The 18613-nt window shown below is 47.2% G+C and overlaps 1 protein-coding gene across 6 annotated transcripts in view; it reads right to left on the reverse strand.

Moving 5' to 3' along the window:
- Positions 1–18200, reverse strand: part of LOC143830216 (lysosomal acid glucosylceramidase-like) — a 43068-nt gene extending 24868 nt beyond the window's left edge. The window contains exons 1-2 of one of the 6 annotated variants that reach the window (XM_077322354.1): positions 18119–18200; positions 2382–2492 (exon numbers count right to left, since the gene is read on the reverse strand). In XM_077322354.1, coding sequence (XP_077178469.1) covers positions 2382–2448 — 67 coding nt within the window. In that variant the 5' untranslated portion in view covers positions 2449–2492; positions 18119–18200. Of the gene's footprint in view, positions 1–2381; positions 2493–6455; positions 6594–16947; positions 17135–18118 lie in introns of those variants that run through there. The other 5 variants (XM_077322380.1, XM_077322375.1, XM_077322344.1 and 2 more) reach the window with 5 other exon arrangements.
- Between the last annotated feature and the right edge of the window lie 413 nt (positions 18201–18613).

Raw genomic sequence — 18613 nt, forward strand, 5'->3', positions numbered from 1 at the left:
TTAACCTCGACCAGGCAGCCGCTGGCTTTGCAGAGGCATACTCGTTATCCCTCCAATCACGCCAGAGACAGAGGAAGAATGAAGAGACGGAGAAAAGGCGGGACTCAGAGAGTGCAGCTCAAATTTCACACATGCGCACTGCAGGGAGTCGGTTGCTAAGTGACAGGCGGCTGGAGGGAAAAACACCCGGCCGGCGGGCCGGATAAAAATCGTCTGCGGGCCGGATTTGGCCCGTGGGCCGTAGTTTGAGGACCCCTGCTCTACGTCTTTCCTGGAAAGAAAGTCTACAGTTACGTTGTTCTGTCCAGCAAAGTGTCCCAATCTCAGGTCAAATTCCTCAGTCTTCCATGACCACCATTGAAGTTTGGAGTCTTCCTAATCTGCAACCAGTGTAGAGGTGTTTGGTTGAAGCCCAGAAGCACCCTGAGTTGTTCAGGGACCAGTAGAGGTTCCCAAACTTGGAATGGCTCAGCTTTGTCCATCATGGGTGTGATGTTCTCTCTACCCCTGCTATGTTTCAAAAAGATCACCCCGGGTTTCCCGAACTGCCAGTTTCCCAGCTGGATCCTGAGACTGGTCCCCTGGTTGGCTAGGTACTCCTAGCACAAACTCCAGTCCCTGCAAAAAGCCTTGATGTGATCACAGTTAACCACTACCAAATCCAACCTGCCAATCCACAAGTAAGTTTTAGAACATCTATGTTCTTAAGTGCAGAAGGCACCACTGTGACTTCTGGCAAACCTGCTGGAGTGTTGAAGACAGAATGAAATCTGACCTTTTCCTCCAGTTCCATTTGCCAACAGGCCTTACTATCTGCTCTGTGAATAGTTAAATCCGTTTCCCCTGGTTTCCTCTTGAAACCCATCTCCCCACTGATGGACAACTGAGATGCCTCCCTGTCTTGCCCACACCTTTGCATTTTAGATTGCACCAAATGTTTGGTCTCCTTTGAAATGCAGGCCATCACCTTCCCAAGGGAGGGGGGAATGAGGTGTGCTTGGGTTTATCAGGGGAGTCTTTTCCAAGCCTCGCCATTCCTGTCTATGCCTTTGTTTTCCTGCTCATTTTGATAAGCACTCTTACCCCAATCTGTTTTTTTTTGGCAGGCTAGCCAAATTGTATATAAGTTCATGTTGTTCCTATGTTCCCTGTTTGTTGTTGCTAGTTGGTTTTGGAGTTAATAAAGAGCTGATGGTTTCAAAGAGCTGTGTTGGTGCCTACTGAGCCTGCAGACTTAATATCTGCCACTGCCTAAAAGATAATAGGTAAAGGTATCCCCTGTGCAAGCACCAGATCATGTCTGACCCTTGGGGTGATGCCCTCCAGCGTTTTCATGGCAGACTCAATATGGGGTGGTTTGCCAGTGCCTTCCCCAGTCATTACCCTTTACCCCCCAGCAAGCTGGGTACTCATTTTACCGACCTCGGAAGGATGGAAGGCTGAGTCAACCTTGAGACGACTGCTGGGATCGAACTCCCAGCCTCCTGGGCAAAGCTTTCAGATGGCTGCCTTACCACTCTGCACCACAAGAGGCCTAAAAGAAGGGGGATGGAATTTCATCACAATTTATATTAACCTTAGACTAGTTTGTTTCATTCCTGGAGAAAGACAAGTATAACCCATAGCAGAGAGAGCTTTCCACCATGGTCAGGCTCCTCTGCGCTCCTGGTGGTGCAATCAGATCGGAATTTAAATAAATGGTGTTTTTCACTCAGTTCCCACGTGTGGTGGTGGAGGAACAAAATGATACAAAAAGAGAATCGCCCTTTCCCCACTGCATGCGGTTCTACCGTTAAGGCACTTTGTAAAAGCTTTGTAAGAGCACAGTAAAAGCTTTACCTTAAATCCTGTAGGCACAGCTTCAATGAGACAATGGAACACTGAAACAGGCTGTACAAAATAAAGTGTACTTTCTGTACAAATATATCATGCTCACTGATCTGGCACCCTTTGCCAGATCAGCCCAGCATCAGCCCAAAGCATCCTAAAGCATCCAAGAAAAGTGCGCATCCAACCTTTGTTTGAAGACTGCCAGTGAGGGGGAGCTCACCACCTCCTTAGGAATAGGCAGCCTAAGGCCCTGGGCATGCAAGAAAAGACAACAAGACTCAAGCACCAACACGGTCCCTTCTGCCCACCCACTAACAATCTTACAATCTGCTTTAGGTATTTCCAATGAAGATTACAATCTTGCTTCCTTATAAAATGTGCCCTCCTTACCTGGCTTATCTTTTCCTTTCAATCATCATGATTCATAACGGAGCCTCCCTGTTCAGAGGCAGTCTAACCCCTGAATCCCAGCGAAATAGATCTACCCAGTAACCACAATCATTAACAGAAGCTCTTCTGGGGAGTTTCCCCATCATCACAGTCTTACTCACCGGTAGTACTTCCTATCACCCAAAGGAAGAAGGAGAAGACCCAGACACCGGCATCCGAACCCCACATCTCTGCTTCCACGCACTACCGTCAGAACCCGAGAGCTGTCAAACCTGTACGCCGAAGAAAGACTGAGATGAGGAGTGCTGATAAAGGCTCCTGCCGTCATTGTTCATTTTACAACAGCCGTTTTTATCGCATATGACTGTATTCTAAATGGCAGCTATCTATTTCATAAGTGTGTTCTTTTTTAATTATGTGAGATGTATACAAATTACGAACGGTAAACCAGGAGAATATGCATGTATGAAGGAATGTGCAATTTGTCATTCTGGAATATCTGCCAAGGAAGCAGTTTTGGAGGCAGGTTGTTTAGGGTGAGAAGAGGGAAGGAGGTTTGCTGGGATTGCCACCGTGGCCTTGGAGCCTCAGGGGAGGGCGGTGTACAAATATAATAGAATAAATAGAGTTACCGTTGGAATAGACAATGTCTGGAATAGACAATGTCTGAAGAATGACACCAAATTGGGAGGACTGGCAAATACTCCAGAAGATAGCCCTCTTTAAGTTCAGCGAGATCTGAACACAATGGGAAAATGGGCAAATGAGAACAAGATGCAATTTAATAAAGATAAGTGTAAAGTTCTGCATCGGGGTCAGAAAAATGAAAAGCATGCCTACTGGATGGGGGATACGCTTCTAGGGAACAGAACTTTACACTTATCTTTATTAAATTGCATCTTGTTCTCATTTGCCCATTTTTCCATTGTGTTCAGATCTCGTTGAACTCTGTCTCTATCTTCCGGAGTATTTGCCAGTCCTCCCAATTTGGTGTCATCTGCAAACTTGATGAGTAGTCCCTCCACCCCCTCATCTAGATCATTAATAAATATGTTAGAAAGTACCGGGCCGAGCACCGAGCCCTGAGGTACCCCGCTACTCACCTCTCTCCAGTCTGATGAAACATCATTGACAACAACTCTTTGAGTGCGGTTCTCTAACCAATTCCCTATCCACTTAACTATCTGAAAATCCGAACAGCTTTATCAGTGCCGTGGCGAGCCCAAGGTCACCCAGCTGGCTGCATGTGGGGGAGCGCAGAATCGAACCCGGGATGCCTGATTAGAAGTCCGCACTCCTAACCACTACACCAAACAAAAACAGGGTGTTGGACTAGATGGCCTGTATGGCCCCTTCCAACTCTATGATTCTATGATTCTAAGAAGACCCTGCAGGGGGCAGCAAGAAGTCTGTTAGATAGGATAGTGAGGTCAGGACATTCTCTCCTTGTCTGTCTCCAGATTGCTACTCTTAGGGGCCATTTCCTGCTTCTTCTCAGAAGCCACAGTTCTAATCTCTCTCTCTCTCTCTCTCTCTCTCTCTCTCTCTCTCTCTCTCTCTTAGTTAGGCAAGTAGTCAGCTCCTGTCTCTGTCTCTCCTCTGCACTATCAAGTATGTTAATTCGTTAATAAACTTTTACTTGTTCTTAAATCAGGGTGTGCAATCTTACTGCCTTATTTACTCTGCTAAAAGGGGTTATGGGCCCAGATTAAGCATATGGCTGTTTAAATTGGGAGAATCGCTTGGGGCTCAACATGAGCAGGTGAGAACAAAGGATCAAATATGGCCACCACCTTTGGTGCATAGCATGGCCACTTGATAGACAGGCTTATGGAGAACAATTACCTCATCTGGAAGGAGTGAATAAAGACCAGTCTGCTTGAAGCTGGAATATGTGATGTACAGAATCCTTGGCCAGATGATGCGAATCCAGATTCCCAGAAGATGTGGGACACCCAGAATCAAAAGGCCAGAGGTTTGATAATAAAGAGATTAACTAATAGAGAAGTTTTAAGAGTATTAGACTAGAGTACAGCTAAAGCTGTTTGGGAGGAACTTGAAAGGCTTTATGATAATGCCTCATTAAAAAGTCAAATGTATCTATTAGAGTGGCTATATACAACCAAGATGAAAGAGGGGATGAATCTAAGAAATCACCGTGATGAAATGCTTGCATTAGCACAACAGTTGCATAGCTCTGGGAAAGATCTGCCTGGATTTAATTGTGATACTCCTGATAAGTCTTTCTGTTTCATATCTATAGGATCTCAGATTGAGGCAAAGGGAACTCAATTCCTCAATGAAGTCTTCAGCTTGGTGTGTAAGAACAGAATGTTTGAAAAGCAATCACAGCCAAATGAGACGCACGTATCTCTGAATGTGAATAACAAAGAAGTAATTTGTTACTTCTGTGCCCAGAAGTGTCACATTAAATGGAGGTTTAAGAAAATGCTTCCGAGTATCACAGAATATTTCCAAAAATAATTACTGGTTGGTTGATAGTGGCTCATCCTGTCATATGTCAACTCGAGAACTAAACAAATTGAGGTGAAGCATCCCCTTGACCGTTTATGCACTGGGAATTTCATTGCCCCACCTCTCATGCAGGAGTACAAATCAGGGGTGGATGAGGTGCACCGGGCCAAATGCTCCCCTGTGTGGGCAACCTGCCATGACTAAAACTCCTGCCTGCAGCCCGGCATGAAACCTCCAGTGCATAAACGGTCCTTGTAAGGAACATGAAGGAAAATGGGCTTGTTAAGTTGAACTGCTGTCCTACAAATGAAATCATTGCAAATGCACTCACCAAGCCACTCCCTAGAGAAACATTTCAAAGTCTACGTAAGAAAATGAACCTTGTGGACTTTCATAGAATCATAGAGTTGGAAGGGGCCACACAGGCCATCTAGTCCAACCCCCTGCTCAACGCAGGATCATAGAATCATAGAGTTGGAAGGGGCCATACAGGCCATCTAGTCCAACCCCCTGCTCAACGCAGGATCAGCCCTAAGCATCCTAAAGCATCCAAGAAAAGTGTGTATCCAACCTTTGCTTGAAGACTGCCAGTGAGGGGGAGCTCACCACCTCCTTGGGCAGCCTATTCCACTGCTGAACTACTCTGACTGTGAATTTTTTTCCTGATATCTAGCCTATATCGTTATACTTGTAGTTTAAACCCATTACTGCGTGTCCTCTCCTCTGCAGCCAACAGAAACAGCATCCTGCCCTCCTCCAAGTGACAACCTTTCAAATACTTAAAGAGGGCTATCATGTCCCCTCTCAACCTCCTTTTCTCCAGGCTGAACATTCCCAAGTCCCTCAACCTATCTTCATAGGGCTTGGTCCCTTGGCCCCAGATCATCCTCGTCGCTCTCCTCTGTACCCTTTCAATTTTATCTACGTTCTTCTTGAAGTGAGGCCTCCAGAACTTCACACAGGACTCCAGGTGTGGTCTGACCAATGCCGTATACAATGGGACTATGACATCTTGTGACTTTGTACACTACACCTTGAGAAGGGGTGTTGGAATAGACAATTTCTGGTGTACAGAGAAGAAGAACTTTGGCTTCAGAGAAGAAGCAGGAAATGGCCCCTAAGAGTAGCAATCTGGAGAGAGACAAGGAATGACACATAACACAAGAGAGGGTCCTGACCTCACTACCCTATCTGACCTTCTTGCCCCCTGCAGGGTCTTCTTCCAGTCTCTCTCGCTCTCTTTCTCATTTAGGCATGTAGTCAGCTCCTGTCTCTGTCTCTCCTCTGCACTGTCAAGTATGGTAATTCCTTAATAAACTTTTACCAATCTTAAATTAGGGTGTGCAACCTCACTGCCTTATTTACTCTGATAACAGTTACAAGCCTTCCCGATTCTATTATTAGATGCCAGGGGTTGCTGACACCAAGGTAGTAACAAAAATGGCACCACACAGGAAATGAAAGGAATAAAAAATGAGTCCATGAGAGGCAAAAAATGTAAACGAGAGGTGTTACTAGTATAATCAAACAGCTTCTATTTCGAAACAGTCAAAATATATTATCATTTAGGGAATGAATACTCAAGTATTAGTTTTCTTGGTTCTCAAACAATTTCTGATAAGCATTTTGTTTTAGTGAAACGGTCTCTGGAGAACTAAATATTTTCGATCTACAAGATAAGGAAACCATAAATAAGGAGCTATATCATCTTCATGAAATACAAAAGACTAAATATAGAGACTTTTACAGCTTAATCTTACCCTGTCCATGAGCTGCAGGAAATTGTCGAGGTAAGATTAAGCTCCCCCACATGCAACCAGCTGAGTGACTTTGGCCTTGTCACAGCACTGATGAAGCTGTTCTGACAGAGCAGTAATCTCAGGGATCCCTCAGGCTCACCTCCCTCACAGGGTGTCTGTTGTGGGGAGAGGAAAGGGAAGGCGATTGTAAGTCGCTTTGAGACTCCTTTGGGTAGAGAAAAGCAGCATATAAGAACCAACTCTTCTTCTCCTTCTCCTTCTCCTTCTCCTTCTCCTTCTCCTTCTCCTTCTCCTTCTTCAGTAATCTCAGGGCTCTCTCAACCTCACCTCCCTCACAGGGTGTCTGTTGTGGGGAGAGGAAAGGGAAGGTGATTGTAAGCCGCTTTGAGACGCCTTCGGGTAGGGAAAAGTGGCATATAAGAGGAAAGGGAAGGTGATTGTAAGCACAATAAAATCCAGTAGCACCTTTAAGATTTATTCAGGGCGTGCGCTTTCGAGTGCAAGCACAACAATTTCAATTTCAAGGGGACTGATTGGCTGTTTTGGCAAAGAATTATCATTGGCTGTATTTGGATGTGTGACACAGTTTACTAATGTGACCGAATTCATTTTCCTACAGTCATGTAAGGAGTTCTTAGTCTGAGGAAGAGCGCTTGCACTCGAAAGCTCGTGCCCTGAATAAATCTTTGTTGGTCTTAAAGGTGCCACTGGACTCTTTTCTTACCATTGAGAAACCCCTGAAACACCCCTCAGGCTTTGAGAAACCTCAGAGGTGCCCTGGAAGCTTGCTGGGTGGCCTTGGGGCTGAGGGTGACCTAACCTCCTTCACTTGGCCGTTGTGAGGATAAAATGGAGTCAGAGGAGGACAGTATAAGAGGCTCTGGGCTCCCCAGTGGGGAGAAAGCTGAGGTACAAATGAAGCAATCTTTTTCCAAACGGGGACTGAGGTTGCAAGAATTCTGATTTGAGAATACCTGCGTTTCCAGACTCTTGGGACGGAAAGAACCTTATGATACAAGGGGAGACCGGCAACTGATTCATCCGGGCTTTGTCTAAAAGTTAATCTTGTATCCCTGGTCCCTCAGGCAAAGATCTCTTTTGGCTACTGTTTTGTGGAGAATTCTACAGAATCAAAGACAAGATGCTGTAATTAGTTCTTGGAAAGGGTTCAAAAAGTGACTCACCTGTTGGGAGAGGCAGGAGAGAAAGGATAAACTGGTAGCAACTCCTTAGAAAGACTACACAAATCTATGCAGAATTCACTCCCATTTCAGCTAGAGTTAGCAAATCCAGCCTGGGATTGGCCCTGACTTGGTGGAGTGAGCTCCCGAAGGAGATCCAGGCCCTGTAAGAGCTGGTACAGTTCCGCAGGGCCTGCCAGACGTAGCTTTTCCGCCAGGCTTTCAGTGGGGGTAAACGACTTAATAACATCCCACAAAACACCCCCTTTAGAGAGAGATCTGGCCTGGAGACTTATGGGCAGTGAATATCTGGAGGCCGCTGTTACCTAAATGCATCTAAATTGCTACTTGTTTTTTTAATGATGTTTTATACTATTAAAGTTGATTATGATTGTGTTGGTTGTCATCCAGGGTTAATTCGTAACCTATTATTTAGGTTACTGCCCTGAGCCATTTGGAAGGGCAGTATAGAAATGCAATAAATAATGACAGGGAGAGAATTGTCGGACTGTCCATCCTGCCAAGCTGTCATTTTCTCCAGGGCGGGCTTTCTCAACTAGGGTTTCATGCTTTGCTAAACGTAGCAAAAAAAGGTTTCTTTAGTTTTGCTTCAAGTAAGGAAAAGAGTAGGGGCACTGTAAGGCCACCGGGAAGACAAGAAAGTGAAATTGTAACAGATGATGAAGAGAGGGCCGAACTGCTTAACTCCTATTTCTCCTCAGTCATCTCTTGTGAGGGAAATCATGCTCAATGTGGCAAAAACATATCACAACAGGGGGTATGAGAAGGGTGGCCTAGGATCACTGTGGGGGCAGTCCATAAACACTTAATTTCTTTACATGAAATCTTCTGGGCCAAATGAATCGCATCCAAGGGTACTAAAAGAACTTGCAGATGTCATCTCTGAACCTCTGACCATTATTTTTGAAACTTCTTGGAGAACAGGTGAGGTGCCAGATGATTGGAGGCGGGAAAATGTTGTCCCCATCTTCAAGAAAGGGAAAAAGGAGAATCTGGGTAACTAATGACCCAGCAGCTTGATATCTGTAGCTTAAACATTTTGGAACAAATCATCAAACAGTCAGTCCTGGAGCAGCTGGAACAGAGAGCTGTGATTTCTAAGACTCAGCACGGGTTTAGCAAGAACAAGTCATGGCAGACCAACCTTATCACTTTTTTCGAGAAAGTGACTGCCTTGCTGGATCAGGGGAATGCTGTGGACATAGTTTATTTGGATTTCAGTAAAGCTTTTGATAAGGTTGCACATGACATTCTTGTTGACAAGTTGGTAAAATGTGTTATGGATCCTAATTTTGTCCAGTGGATCGATAACTGGTTGACAGATCGTAGTCAAAGGGTATTTGTTAATGGTTCAGCATCCTCTTGGAGAAGAGTGACAAGTGGAGTGCACCAGGGATCTGTCCTGGGGCCTGTGTTGTTCAACATTTTTATAAATAATTTGGATTAGGTACTTAGAGGAGGTACTTATTAAATTTCCAGACGATCATAAACTGGAAGGTTTAGCAAACACAACAGAAGATAGCATCAGATTATAGGATGATCTTGATAGGCTCGAGAAGTGGGCTAAACTGAATAAAATGAAATTCAATAGGGGCAAATGTAAAGTTCTGCATTTAGGTAGGAAAAACCATCTACACCAATATAGGATGAGTACACTTTGAGTACACTTTCTGCCCATTTCCCTCCATAATTATGTCTATTAGACTCTTAGGACTATCTCTCTCCTCACAAAGTTTGTTTCTCTTCTCAATACAACTATTTTATCCTTTTAAGCAGCCTGGCGCCGTGCTCTCTTGCATATTTAAACTCAGCTAACAGATTTACGCGACCAGCATGAGCAATGAGGCTACAAAATAAAATAAAAGGTACATAATTTGTCAAATAAAGGAAGAAAAAAATGGCAGCTTCATGCAACATTCAGTATTACAACCAACAAGCAAAACAAAGGATCTGGGATTTTGATAACAAGAAGGAAAGAGGAACTCTGATCAAAGGTTTGACTGACAGAGATGTTTTGAGGGTCATTCAAATATAGGCTGCAAAAACAGTATGGTCTGAATTACAGAGGTTTTATGTTAATTCTTCTTTGAAAAGCCAGCTCTATTTGCAAAGCAGATTATTGTCATGAATCCTAGGAAGGCAATCCACAGATAAATCTCCTTGTAAGGTAAAGCCACAACAACTCCATATAGTCAAAAGCAGCCCAGTCTTTATTGGGAGAATAACAACAGAGCAAGCATCTTCAGGAGTTACACAGAGCAGAGGAATTGGCAAAGACAGGGAACAAAGTGGGGAGGTTATATAGAGAGAGATAGTTTATACCTATTGGGGGTGGATTGTGTAAGAAAAATGTGGGAAAGTACAGTTACCATAATTCCCCTTTGATCTAGCTGAGAACATAAAACCAGAGACTAACAGTATGTACTTCTCAACATAAATCCAGCTGAAGTTGGGAGACTTCACACTTCCAAGGAAGACAGATGTTAAGTCTGTGGGTTCAGTGATCACAGACTCCAAGTCTTCAAAACAACTCCAGTAACAGACTACAACTGCTGAACAGAGAAAAACAGGCAAACTCATGGACTTTTATACCTTTCAGGCAGCCAGCTGCTGCCTCTGATTGGCTCTAAGCAGAACAATCTGATTGGCTCTAGCGGAGCAATCCGATTGGCCCCTAAGTGGAGCAATCCGATTGGCCCGCAGCAGAGTAATCCAATTGGCCCTAAGCAGAGCAATCCGATTGGCTCTGGCAGAGTGATCAGGTTCCTTGATTGGTTAGTTCCTGGGATAGCAGAGATCCCTCATTTGCATCTGTGTCCAAATGCCCACAGACATAACAACAGATCAGCAGGGAGCTTCAAAGGAATTTCTGAGAGCAGCAACAGGGCTCAAGGATCAAATAACCAAGCAGGGGAAGTAAAGTAGATGAACTGCTGATGGTTTGAGTCAGCTTGTCTCTGCTGAACCTGGGTGCCTAAGTAAGTACTAAGGAAACCCACAGCCATTGGGAGGCATTACAAATACTGCATCTCAAACTGAAGCAAAAGGCAAATTTTCTCTCACTGAACTAATAAGCCAACTTGAAGAGACTTATAAACATAAAATGTTTGGCGACTGCAATAACAGAGTTGATGTAAATATTGGACAAGTATCTTGGAACATAAGAAACAAAAGCAAAATGATCTGCCACTCATGTGGAAAACAACGGCACTAAAAACGGAACTGCCTCTAAGCAGAAGGGTGTCTTTCCAAAAGCAAGAAGAAAGGATAATTTTAAGCATCCACTCATCTTTTATATTGACGCAAGGTGCAGCTGAAAGTAAGACATGGTATTTGGACAGTGCACATACAAAACACATGCGTTCACACAGGGACTTCTTTAAAACCCTAAATGAAGATAAGAAAGAGACTCTTGGGTATAGCAGATGGATGGTCTGTGGTTGTAGAAGGAGTAGGCTTAGGAATCGTAAAATGCACACTTCCCAATGATTAAATTGGCCAGAATGTCATTGAAATCTGGCTATCATAGAATCATAGAGTTGGAAGGGACCTCATGGGTCATCTAGTCCAACCCCCTGCACTATGCAGGACACTCACAGCCCTATTGCGCATCCACTGTAACCTGCCACCCCCTTGAGCCTTCACAGAATCAGCCTCTCCGTCAGATGGCTATCCAGCCTCTGTTTAAAAATTCCCAAAGATGGAGAACCCACCACCTCCTGAGGAAGCCTGTTCCACTGAGAAACTGCTCTGTCAGGACTAGGGATGGGCGATTCGGAAATGTCCGAAACGCCCGAATCGGAAATGGTCCAAATTGGGCCCCTGCGCCTTTAAAATGGTCCGAATCTCCGAGATTCGGTGATTCGGCTGCCGAATCGATCCGAATCGATTTGGCAGAGTCGGAGGCCAGGCAGCCGTTGCCTCTGGCTACCCTTTCTTTTTTTCCTGGCTTTTTCCCGCCAAAAATGGCGGTGGGGGGAGGGGGGAGTGAATGGCCAATCAAAATGCCTGTAGCTTTTCAGCTCCAGCATTCTGGCCACTCACGGAAGACTTTTGATTTTTAAATCCCCTTGTTTTGTAGCCTGCCCAGGAGGAGGCTACTTAAAGCAAGGGGCTGCTTGTTGGAGCTCACTTGAGCTCCGGCTGGCTGTGCTACTCCCAAGCTCTCTGCCTGGTTGAGCGGCCTGCCTGCCTCCTGGACCCTGGACCTGGCCTGACATCGCTGGAGAAGACAGCAAACAGTTTGTTTTAGGGTTTTTCCCCCCTCTCTTTCCTATTTTTCTCTTTTTTTCCCCTCCCTCTTATCCCTCTCCCTCCCTCCTCTTTTCCAAAGTTTTGTGCCTTTGGGTTTCTGTGGGTGGGGGCCTGGGGGCATTGTGTTTGCTGTTTTTATTGTGTTTAAAGTGTTTGCTGTTTGGTTTGGTATTTTGGGGGTGGGGGTTGGGGCTTGTATTTTGAAGTTCTACTGTTTCTGGTTGTTTTTTGGGGGGTTGTTTGATTGTTTTGTTTTTTTATCCCCAGGTTTTCTCAGTTGCCACCTTAGGGCTTCGTGCGCTGGGTGGCTGCTGGTTGTTTGGTAGTTGTAGGTGTTTTTTGGTGGGGGGCTAGTTTCAGTTTTGGGGGGGGGTTGTGTTTGTTCTTAGGTTGGTTGGTTTAGCTGTTAGGGCCTTGCAGGGCCAGTTTTTCTTGATTGCCAGCCACCTTTGGCGGAGTGCCCTGGGTGGGGGCTGGTAAGGTTGTTTGTTTGTTGAAGCTGATTCTTTGGTTAGCCTAGGTAGAGTTAGCTTGTTTGGTTAGCTGTTAGGGCATTGCAGGGCCAGTTTTTCTTGGTAGCCACCTTTGGGGGAGTGCCCTGGGTGGCTGCTGGTTGTTTGTTTGTTGAAGCTGTTTCTCTGGTTGGCCTAGGTAGAGTTAGCTTGTTTGGTTTGGCAGTTTGGGCCTTGCAGGGCCACCTTTCCTTGGTTGCCACCTTTGGGGGAGTGCCCTGGGTTGGTGTTTTAGAGATTGTTTCCTGGGGGGAACTGCTGCGTTCTTCTTGGGGTGCCCAATCAGTGACCCTTTAAATAGGCAGTAAAATCCATAGTTTCAGGGAAAAAATTAAAGTGCTACTAATTTTTTAGAATTGCTAGTTTCTTTCCTAAGTAGGTAGATAGGATTGCATTTTTATAAGTGATTTGGGATCTAGGCTAAATAGAACTTTCTTAATAGTTTAAAAAACTTTAAACCAGCAGGGGCTGTGCCTTATCGAAGGCCAGCTTTCGTGGTAGAGACAGGAATTGATTTAATGGCCAACAGGTTTAGGGGTTCTTCTTAGCAGATCAGGTGGGGGCTTGGTGCGTAAATCTGCTCCAGCCTTCCTTCTAGCTAGTAACACTCAGGTAGTTTAAAACACTTTAAAAGTGTAAAAAGGTTTTTTTTCCTAATTTTTCCCTGCTGCAGGTTAGGTAGGGCCAGTTAAACGTAGCCCAGACAGGTTCCTTAAGTTTAAAAAAATCCAAGAGAGAGAACAGGAAAACATAGGTCAGCTTAGGGTCTATCTAAAAAAACTAAACAGGTAGCTGGTGGGAGGTTTTATAAGTTGCAAGGTTTCCTTAGAAACAGGTGTTAGGGCAGTTAGTGGCAGGGCCTCAAATTCCCTTGTCTCTTAGATTAGAAGAAACAGGTTGTCCAAGGGAACATGAGTGGCAAGAAGGAAGTTCAGGCTAGGGGCCCTGGGGGAAAGGCCCAACAAGGCCCACCTGAGAAGAGGCCTGTCTTGGGTCGACCTTCCACCACTCAGACCTCTGGCCGGAGTGGTGCAATAAAGAGTGTCCGCAAGGGTCTCTTTATTGAGGCGGCTGCCGGAGCGCCCCCTTCTAAGGTGCGTCAGGCAGGGGTCTTTGCTGGCACTTCTGCGGGGCCTGCTGATCAGGCAGCCCCTCGTGACGCTCCTTTTGCTAGTGAGGCATGGGGGCGTCAGGAGGAGTTGCCTGATCTCTCCCTCGGGGTGAGCCTTGGGGACATGAGTGGCTTGGGGGTGCAGAGAGCCCTGGAGGAGATGGCCCGCCAGTCTACTCCCCTTTCTCCTCCAGGATCCAGCAGGCTTCAGTTGGGGGGGGGGGACAGGAGCAGATGGAAGAGGTGGTGCAAGAGGGAGAGATGGAGGTGGCACCCCCTGCCCCGCTATCTCGACCCCTTCCCCCTCTCTCACCTCCTTCTGTCCCCACCTTAGGATATGGTGTGTCCGGCCCGAGTTCCTCACAGGGGACTTTGCAGGCTGCAAGCCAGCCTGAGTTGTCCAAAGGCTCCAAAGTCTGGAATTACTTCCAGACAATGGAGGGAACCCACCTAGCAGAGTGCCAGCTCTGTAGGCAGAGGGTTAGTCGTGGAAGGCAGGAGCGCCACTACACGACTAGCGGCCTCATGAACCACCTGAAGAGGCACCACCAGGCTGTCCTGCTTCAGGGGGAGAGACAGGCTGGCAGTGGGGTGCCTGCGCAGGCACAACCTACCAGCACGGGGGCTGGAGAGTCTCCCTGGGACCTCCACCTCCAGAGCTCTCCCTAAGAGTTCTGCTCAGGGGGCGGGTGGAGTTAGAGGGAGGCAAGCGACCATGGTGGAGATCCTTGCCCGGGCTCGCAGTGGCATGCCGAAAGGGGGGTTTGAGGCAGGGTTTTGGGCCGCGAACCATGACCTAGCTGCGCTCGTGGCCGTGGGTGGGTACCCCTTTCATCAGGCCAACAGCGTGTACCGCCAACTATGCCGTCGCATATCCACCTGGTACACGCCTCCTAGTTGTACCACAATTAGCAGGTCAGTGTTGCCCTCTCTTTATAAAGTGTGAGGAAAAAATGATTTCAGCAGGTAAATTGGCAATTTCCTTGTTCTTAAATCATTTTTTTCCTACGCATTTGGGAGCCCCTAGAATGGGACCCCTTGGTCCAATCTTCTTGAAACCTTCAGGGGACTCAGGGAAGACCCTCCCTGAGCTCCCCAAGAAGTTTCAGGGGTGCAACGTACACCCCCTCCCTTAAAAGCATAAAGATTTTGTCAGATTTTCCCAGATGCATCTTTTTCTTGCCTCTCAGAGGCCACTCCAATACCATCCACATAGATGTCATTCCGCCATTCCTCCTCCCTTCATCATCACTAAACATAATAAAGCTCAAGTTGACAACTCACTCCCTACCTGATTGGCCCTCTCTGGGGCCTATTGGCGGCACTCTCCCAATGAGAGCTAAGTTCAAATTGCCTGCAGACAGGGAGACAGCACTGTCCCAACGAGAACCAAACAGTTCAAATTGCATGCAAATAAGGAGAGGCTACTATCTTAAAGAGGGCTAATTAGTTCAAATTGCATGCAGACAGGGAGACAGCACTGTCCCAATGAGAGCCAATCAATTCAAACTGCATGCAAATAAGGAGAGACTACTATCTTAAAGAGGGCTAATCAGTTCAAATTGCATGCAGATAGGGAGAGAGCACTGTTTTTTGAGGGATAATCAGTTCAAACAACTTGCTCCCTGCCTGATTGGCCCTCTCTGGGGGTGTACCACCAATAGGAAGAGAGCACTCTCCCAATTAGGGCCGTCCTCCCTGCTGCTTGTTGGGTGGAAGAGGCTGGCCTTTCTGAACGGCCCTTCTGCTGGTAAGTTGCCTCAGCCAACTCTCTATCTCCCCCAGGCAAGGGAGGGAAATCAGCTGCTTCCTTTGCCTCCTGTGTTGGTTTCAGCTCTCTGCTGAAAAGAAACACAAGGGAAAGAATGCAATGAATGTCTTAACTCAGTCCAGAGAGTCAAGGGTTCATTCAGGCAGTCCAAGGACATCAGTAGAAAAAGCAAGTCAGGCCTCCCAGCCTCAAGCTAATATAGGCTCTGAGTCCTTACTCTGTGATAACTCACAGTCTTCTGCAGTCAGCAACTGTCTCTTCCAGCACATAGCTGGCATTGTTTAATTGCTTCAGGTGAGCCAGGTGGGCTGATAAGGCAGGGAGCTGCAGCTGGAGGCTGGGCAGAGCAATGAGGTGTTTTTGCAACAACTTTGGAATCTAAGCCCTGGGTTGTCTGTCGTTCCATTCCCTCCTGCTGGTCAGAGCTCTCTGCCTGTTAAGTTAAGCTCTCATCCAGCTGAAGTCCAAGTGAATTTGGGCACTCCTGGCAAGGTTTTTCCTCTGAGGAGTCCTCAATAATGGGAGCTGGGCTTACAACACCTCCCCAAGGCCCTGCAGCTGGCCATCAGAGCTCTCTTTGCTTTCCCCCAATCTCCCTCTCCTCAGAGGGGCTGGGGGGATCCAGCAGTCTTCCCCACCCAGCTTGGTCCTTGGGAGACGTGAGGGGATGAGAAGGGGGCAGCCCCCCATGACCTTCTCTGCCTGGCCTGGCCTTTGGGAAATGGGGGGACAGGAAGGAGGCAGCCAGCCCCTCCCCCATGGCCTTCCTTTAAGAGATGGGGAGCAGGAAGGTGGCAGCCCACCCCTCCATGGCTGTCATGGCTCTGTCCTGCCCAACCTGTCCTTTGGAAGATGTGAGGCTCGATGGGAAGGTGGGGACAGTAGTGACCTGTGTAGACATTGTGGTATATGGGTGGCGTTAGGAGGGCCAGTGCCCCTCTAAAGCAGGGGTAGTCAACCTGTGGTCCTCCATATGTCCATGGACTACAATTTCCATGAGCCCCTGCCAGCGTTTGCTGGCAGGGGCTCATGGGAATTGTAGTCCATGGACATATGGAGGACCACAGGTTGACTACCCCTGCTCTAAAGCAGCTGCTTTCTACAGAAGAAGAAGAAGAGTTGGTTCTTATATGCCACTTTTCCCTATCCGAAGGAGGTTCAAAGCGGCTTACAGTCGCCTTCCCTTTCCTCTCCCCACAACAGACACCCTGTGAGGTGGGTGAGGCTGAGAGAGCCTTGAGATTACTGAAGAAGAAGAAGAGTTGGTTCTTATATGCTGCTTTCCTCTACCCGAAGGAGTCTCAAAGCGGCTTACAGTCGCCTTCCCTTTCCTCTCCCCACAACAGACACCCTGTAAGGTGGGTGAGGCTGAGAGAGCCCTAATATCACTGCTCGTCAGAACAGCTTTATCAATGCTGTGTTGAGCCCAAGGTCACCCAGCTGGCTGCATGTGGGGGAGCGGGGAATCGAACCCGGCTCACCAGATTAGAAGTCCACCCTCCTAACCACTACACCAAACTTCCTTCCTTCCCTCTTCCCATCCCTCCCCCCCTCTTTCTTTCTCTGTTTTTATCTCTCTTTCATACTGCCTTTCTGTCTTTCAGCTTCCCCAAAGTTTCCACGCCCCCACCTAGGAACTCACCTGGCTGCATATGAAGGAGAAGTCAGGAATCAAATCCAGTTCTTAAGAGCATTAGAGTCTGCTACTCGTTAACCACTTCACCCCCCCTGGATCTCAAGACAGGGGTGAGGATCAGCTGCCGCTGCCTTGACAATCACCGAAGCCCGAGGCAGCCAGCTCCAGGGAGGGGAGGGGCACACCAGCCGGCACACAGGAGCAGAGCTCTGCGCATGCGTGTGGCCATCAGCTGACACTGACCAAGCGGGGAGCAGGGGGGAGGGGGAGAGAGGGGGAAAGAGGGGGAGGGCCCACAGAGGTCAAAGTGCAGATGCATGTGCCGGCACCTGTTGCATTCCTGGGGGCAACGGGCTTTGCCTCTAGACAGTAATAAAGCTCCAATGTCGCATATTATTGTTATTATTATTATTATTATTATTATTATTATTATTATTATTATTAGATTTCTAGCCCGCCACTCCACTGAGGCTCGTGGCGGGTGACAACATGTAAAACCCCCATAAAACCCCTAGTACGTAAAACACCTAAAACAATCCCCAACCCAGCCGACCCACCCTAGCCATTATATATGGACTCTAGCCCAGCAATGCTACTCTTTTTGGCTGAAACTGGTTCCCTGGGGGGGGGAGGGAGGGGGGAATCAGAGACAAGGAAGGATTTAAAGATTGTTTCTGCCTGAGTGCTGCTTAAAGTTAAAGAGGACGTGTGCCCTTAGGAAGGAGCCGCTGTGTTCAACTGGGAAGGGCCTCTTTCTTGGAGGAAGCTTGGAAGTTTGCAGTTCTCCCCAAGCCCTTGGGGCAGAGGGAATGAGTGACAGACAGACAGACAGACAGAGAGAGAGAGCCATTGCAGTGGTCAGGTTGGGCAGGGCTGGGCAGGAAGACCCCATCCTCCTCCTCCCCTGCAGTCGATCCTGTGCAATTTCCTGGAGAGAGCGTTCCCTTCCCAGCTGGGCGATTGGGACATTCAGCATTTCAAGAAGGTCTGTTCTGGCATTGCCAAACTTCCCCAAACTGTCTGGGATCTGGGCTAAAGAGCAGTCTAAACCTCCTGAGCACGCCTCCTGCCTTCCGTTCCCTTGTGCTGCTGCAAGCCAGGAGCCCAGCACTTGTTGCACTGCTGTCACCGCCCCCCCCCCCTGCCCTTCGAGGATGCTTTTGTAATGAATACTCACAGATACTCACAGGAGCTGCAGAACAAAGCTTCTTTATTTGCAGCCTAGCTCCAACTAACTTAGGAAAATGAAAGTAAGGAAAAAGAATAATGTGAAGGGGTGGAGTTTCCCTCCAGTTAACTCTTTGCTATCTAGTTTACTACATCCCTCCCCCTTTAAGTTTTGTTGTTATTTAAGTCATCACCCGGATATAGTCTTTCAAATACTCTGGAGCAGGGGTAGTCAACCTGTGGTCCTCCAGATGTTCATGGTCTACAATTCCCATGAGCTACATTCCCATGGTCTACATTCCCATGAGGGGCTCATGGGAATGGTAGTCCATGAACATCTGGAGGACCACAGGTTGACTACCCCTGCTCAGAAGGTCTTCTTGCACGCCTGGGATAATGGTGTTCTTCCACAGCCTCATTTTCCTCAGGTCTGGAAAATTCAGGTTCTGTATCTTCCCTCCTTGTTGATCTGGAAGGAGAAGCAGATATTTCATCTGCTTCTGAA

The sequence above is a fragment of the Paroedura picta genome, chromosome 1 (genome assembly GCF_049243985.1).
Source record: "Paroedura picta isolate Pp20150507F chromosome 1, Ppicta_v3.0, whole genome shotgun sequence".
Classification (NCBI taxonomy): domain Eukaryota; kingdom Metazoa; phylum Chordata; class Lepidosauria; order Squamata; family Gekkonidae; genus Paroedura; species Paroedura picta.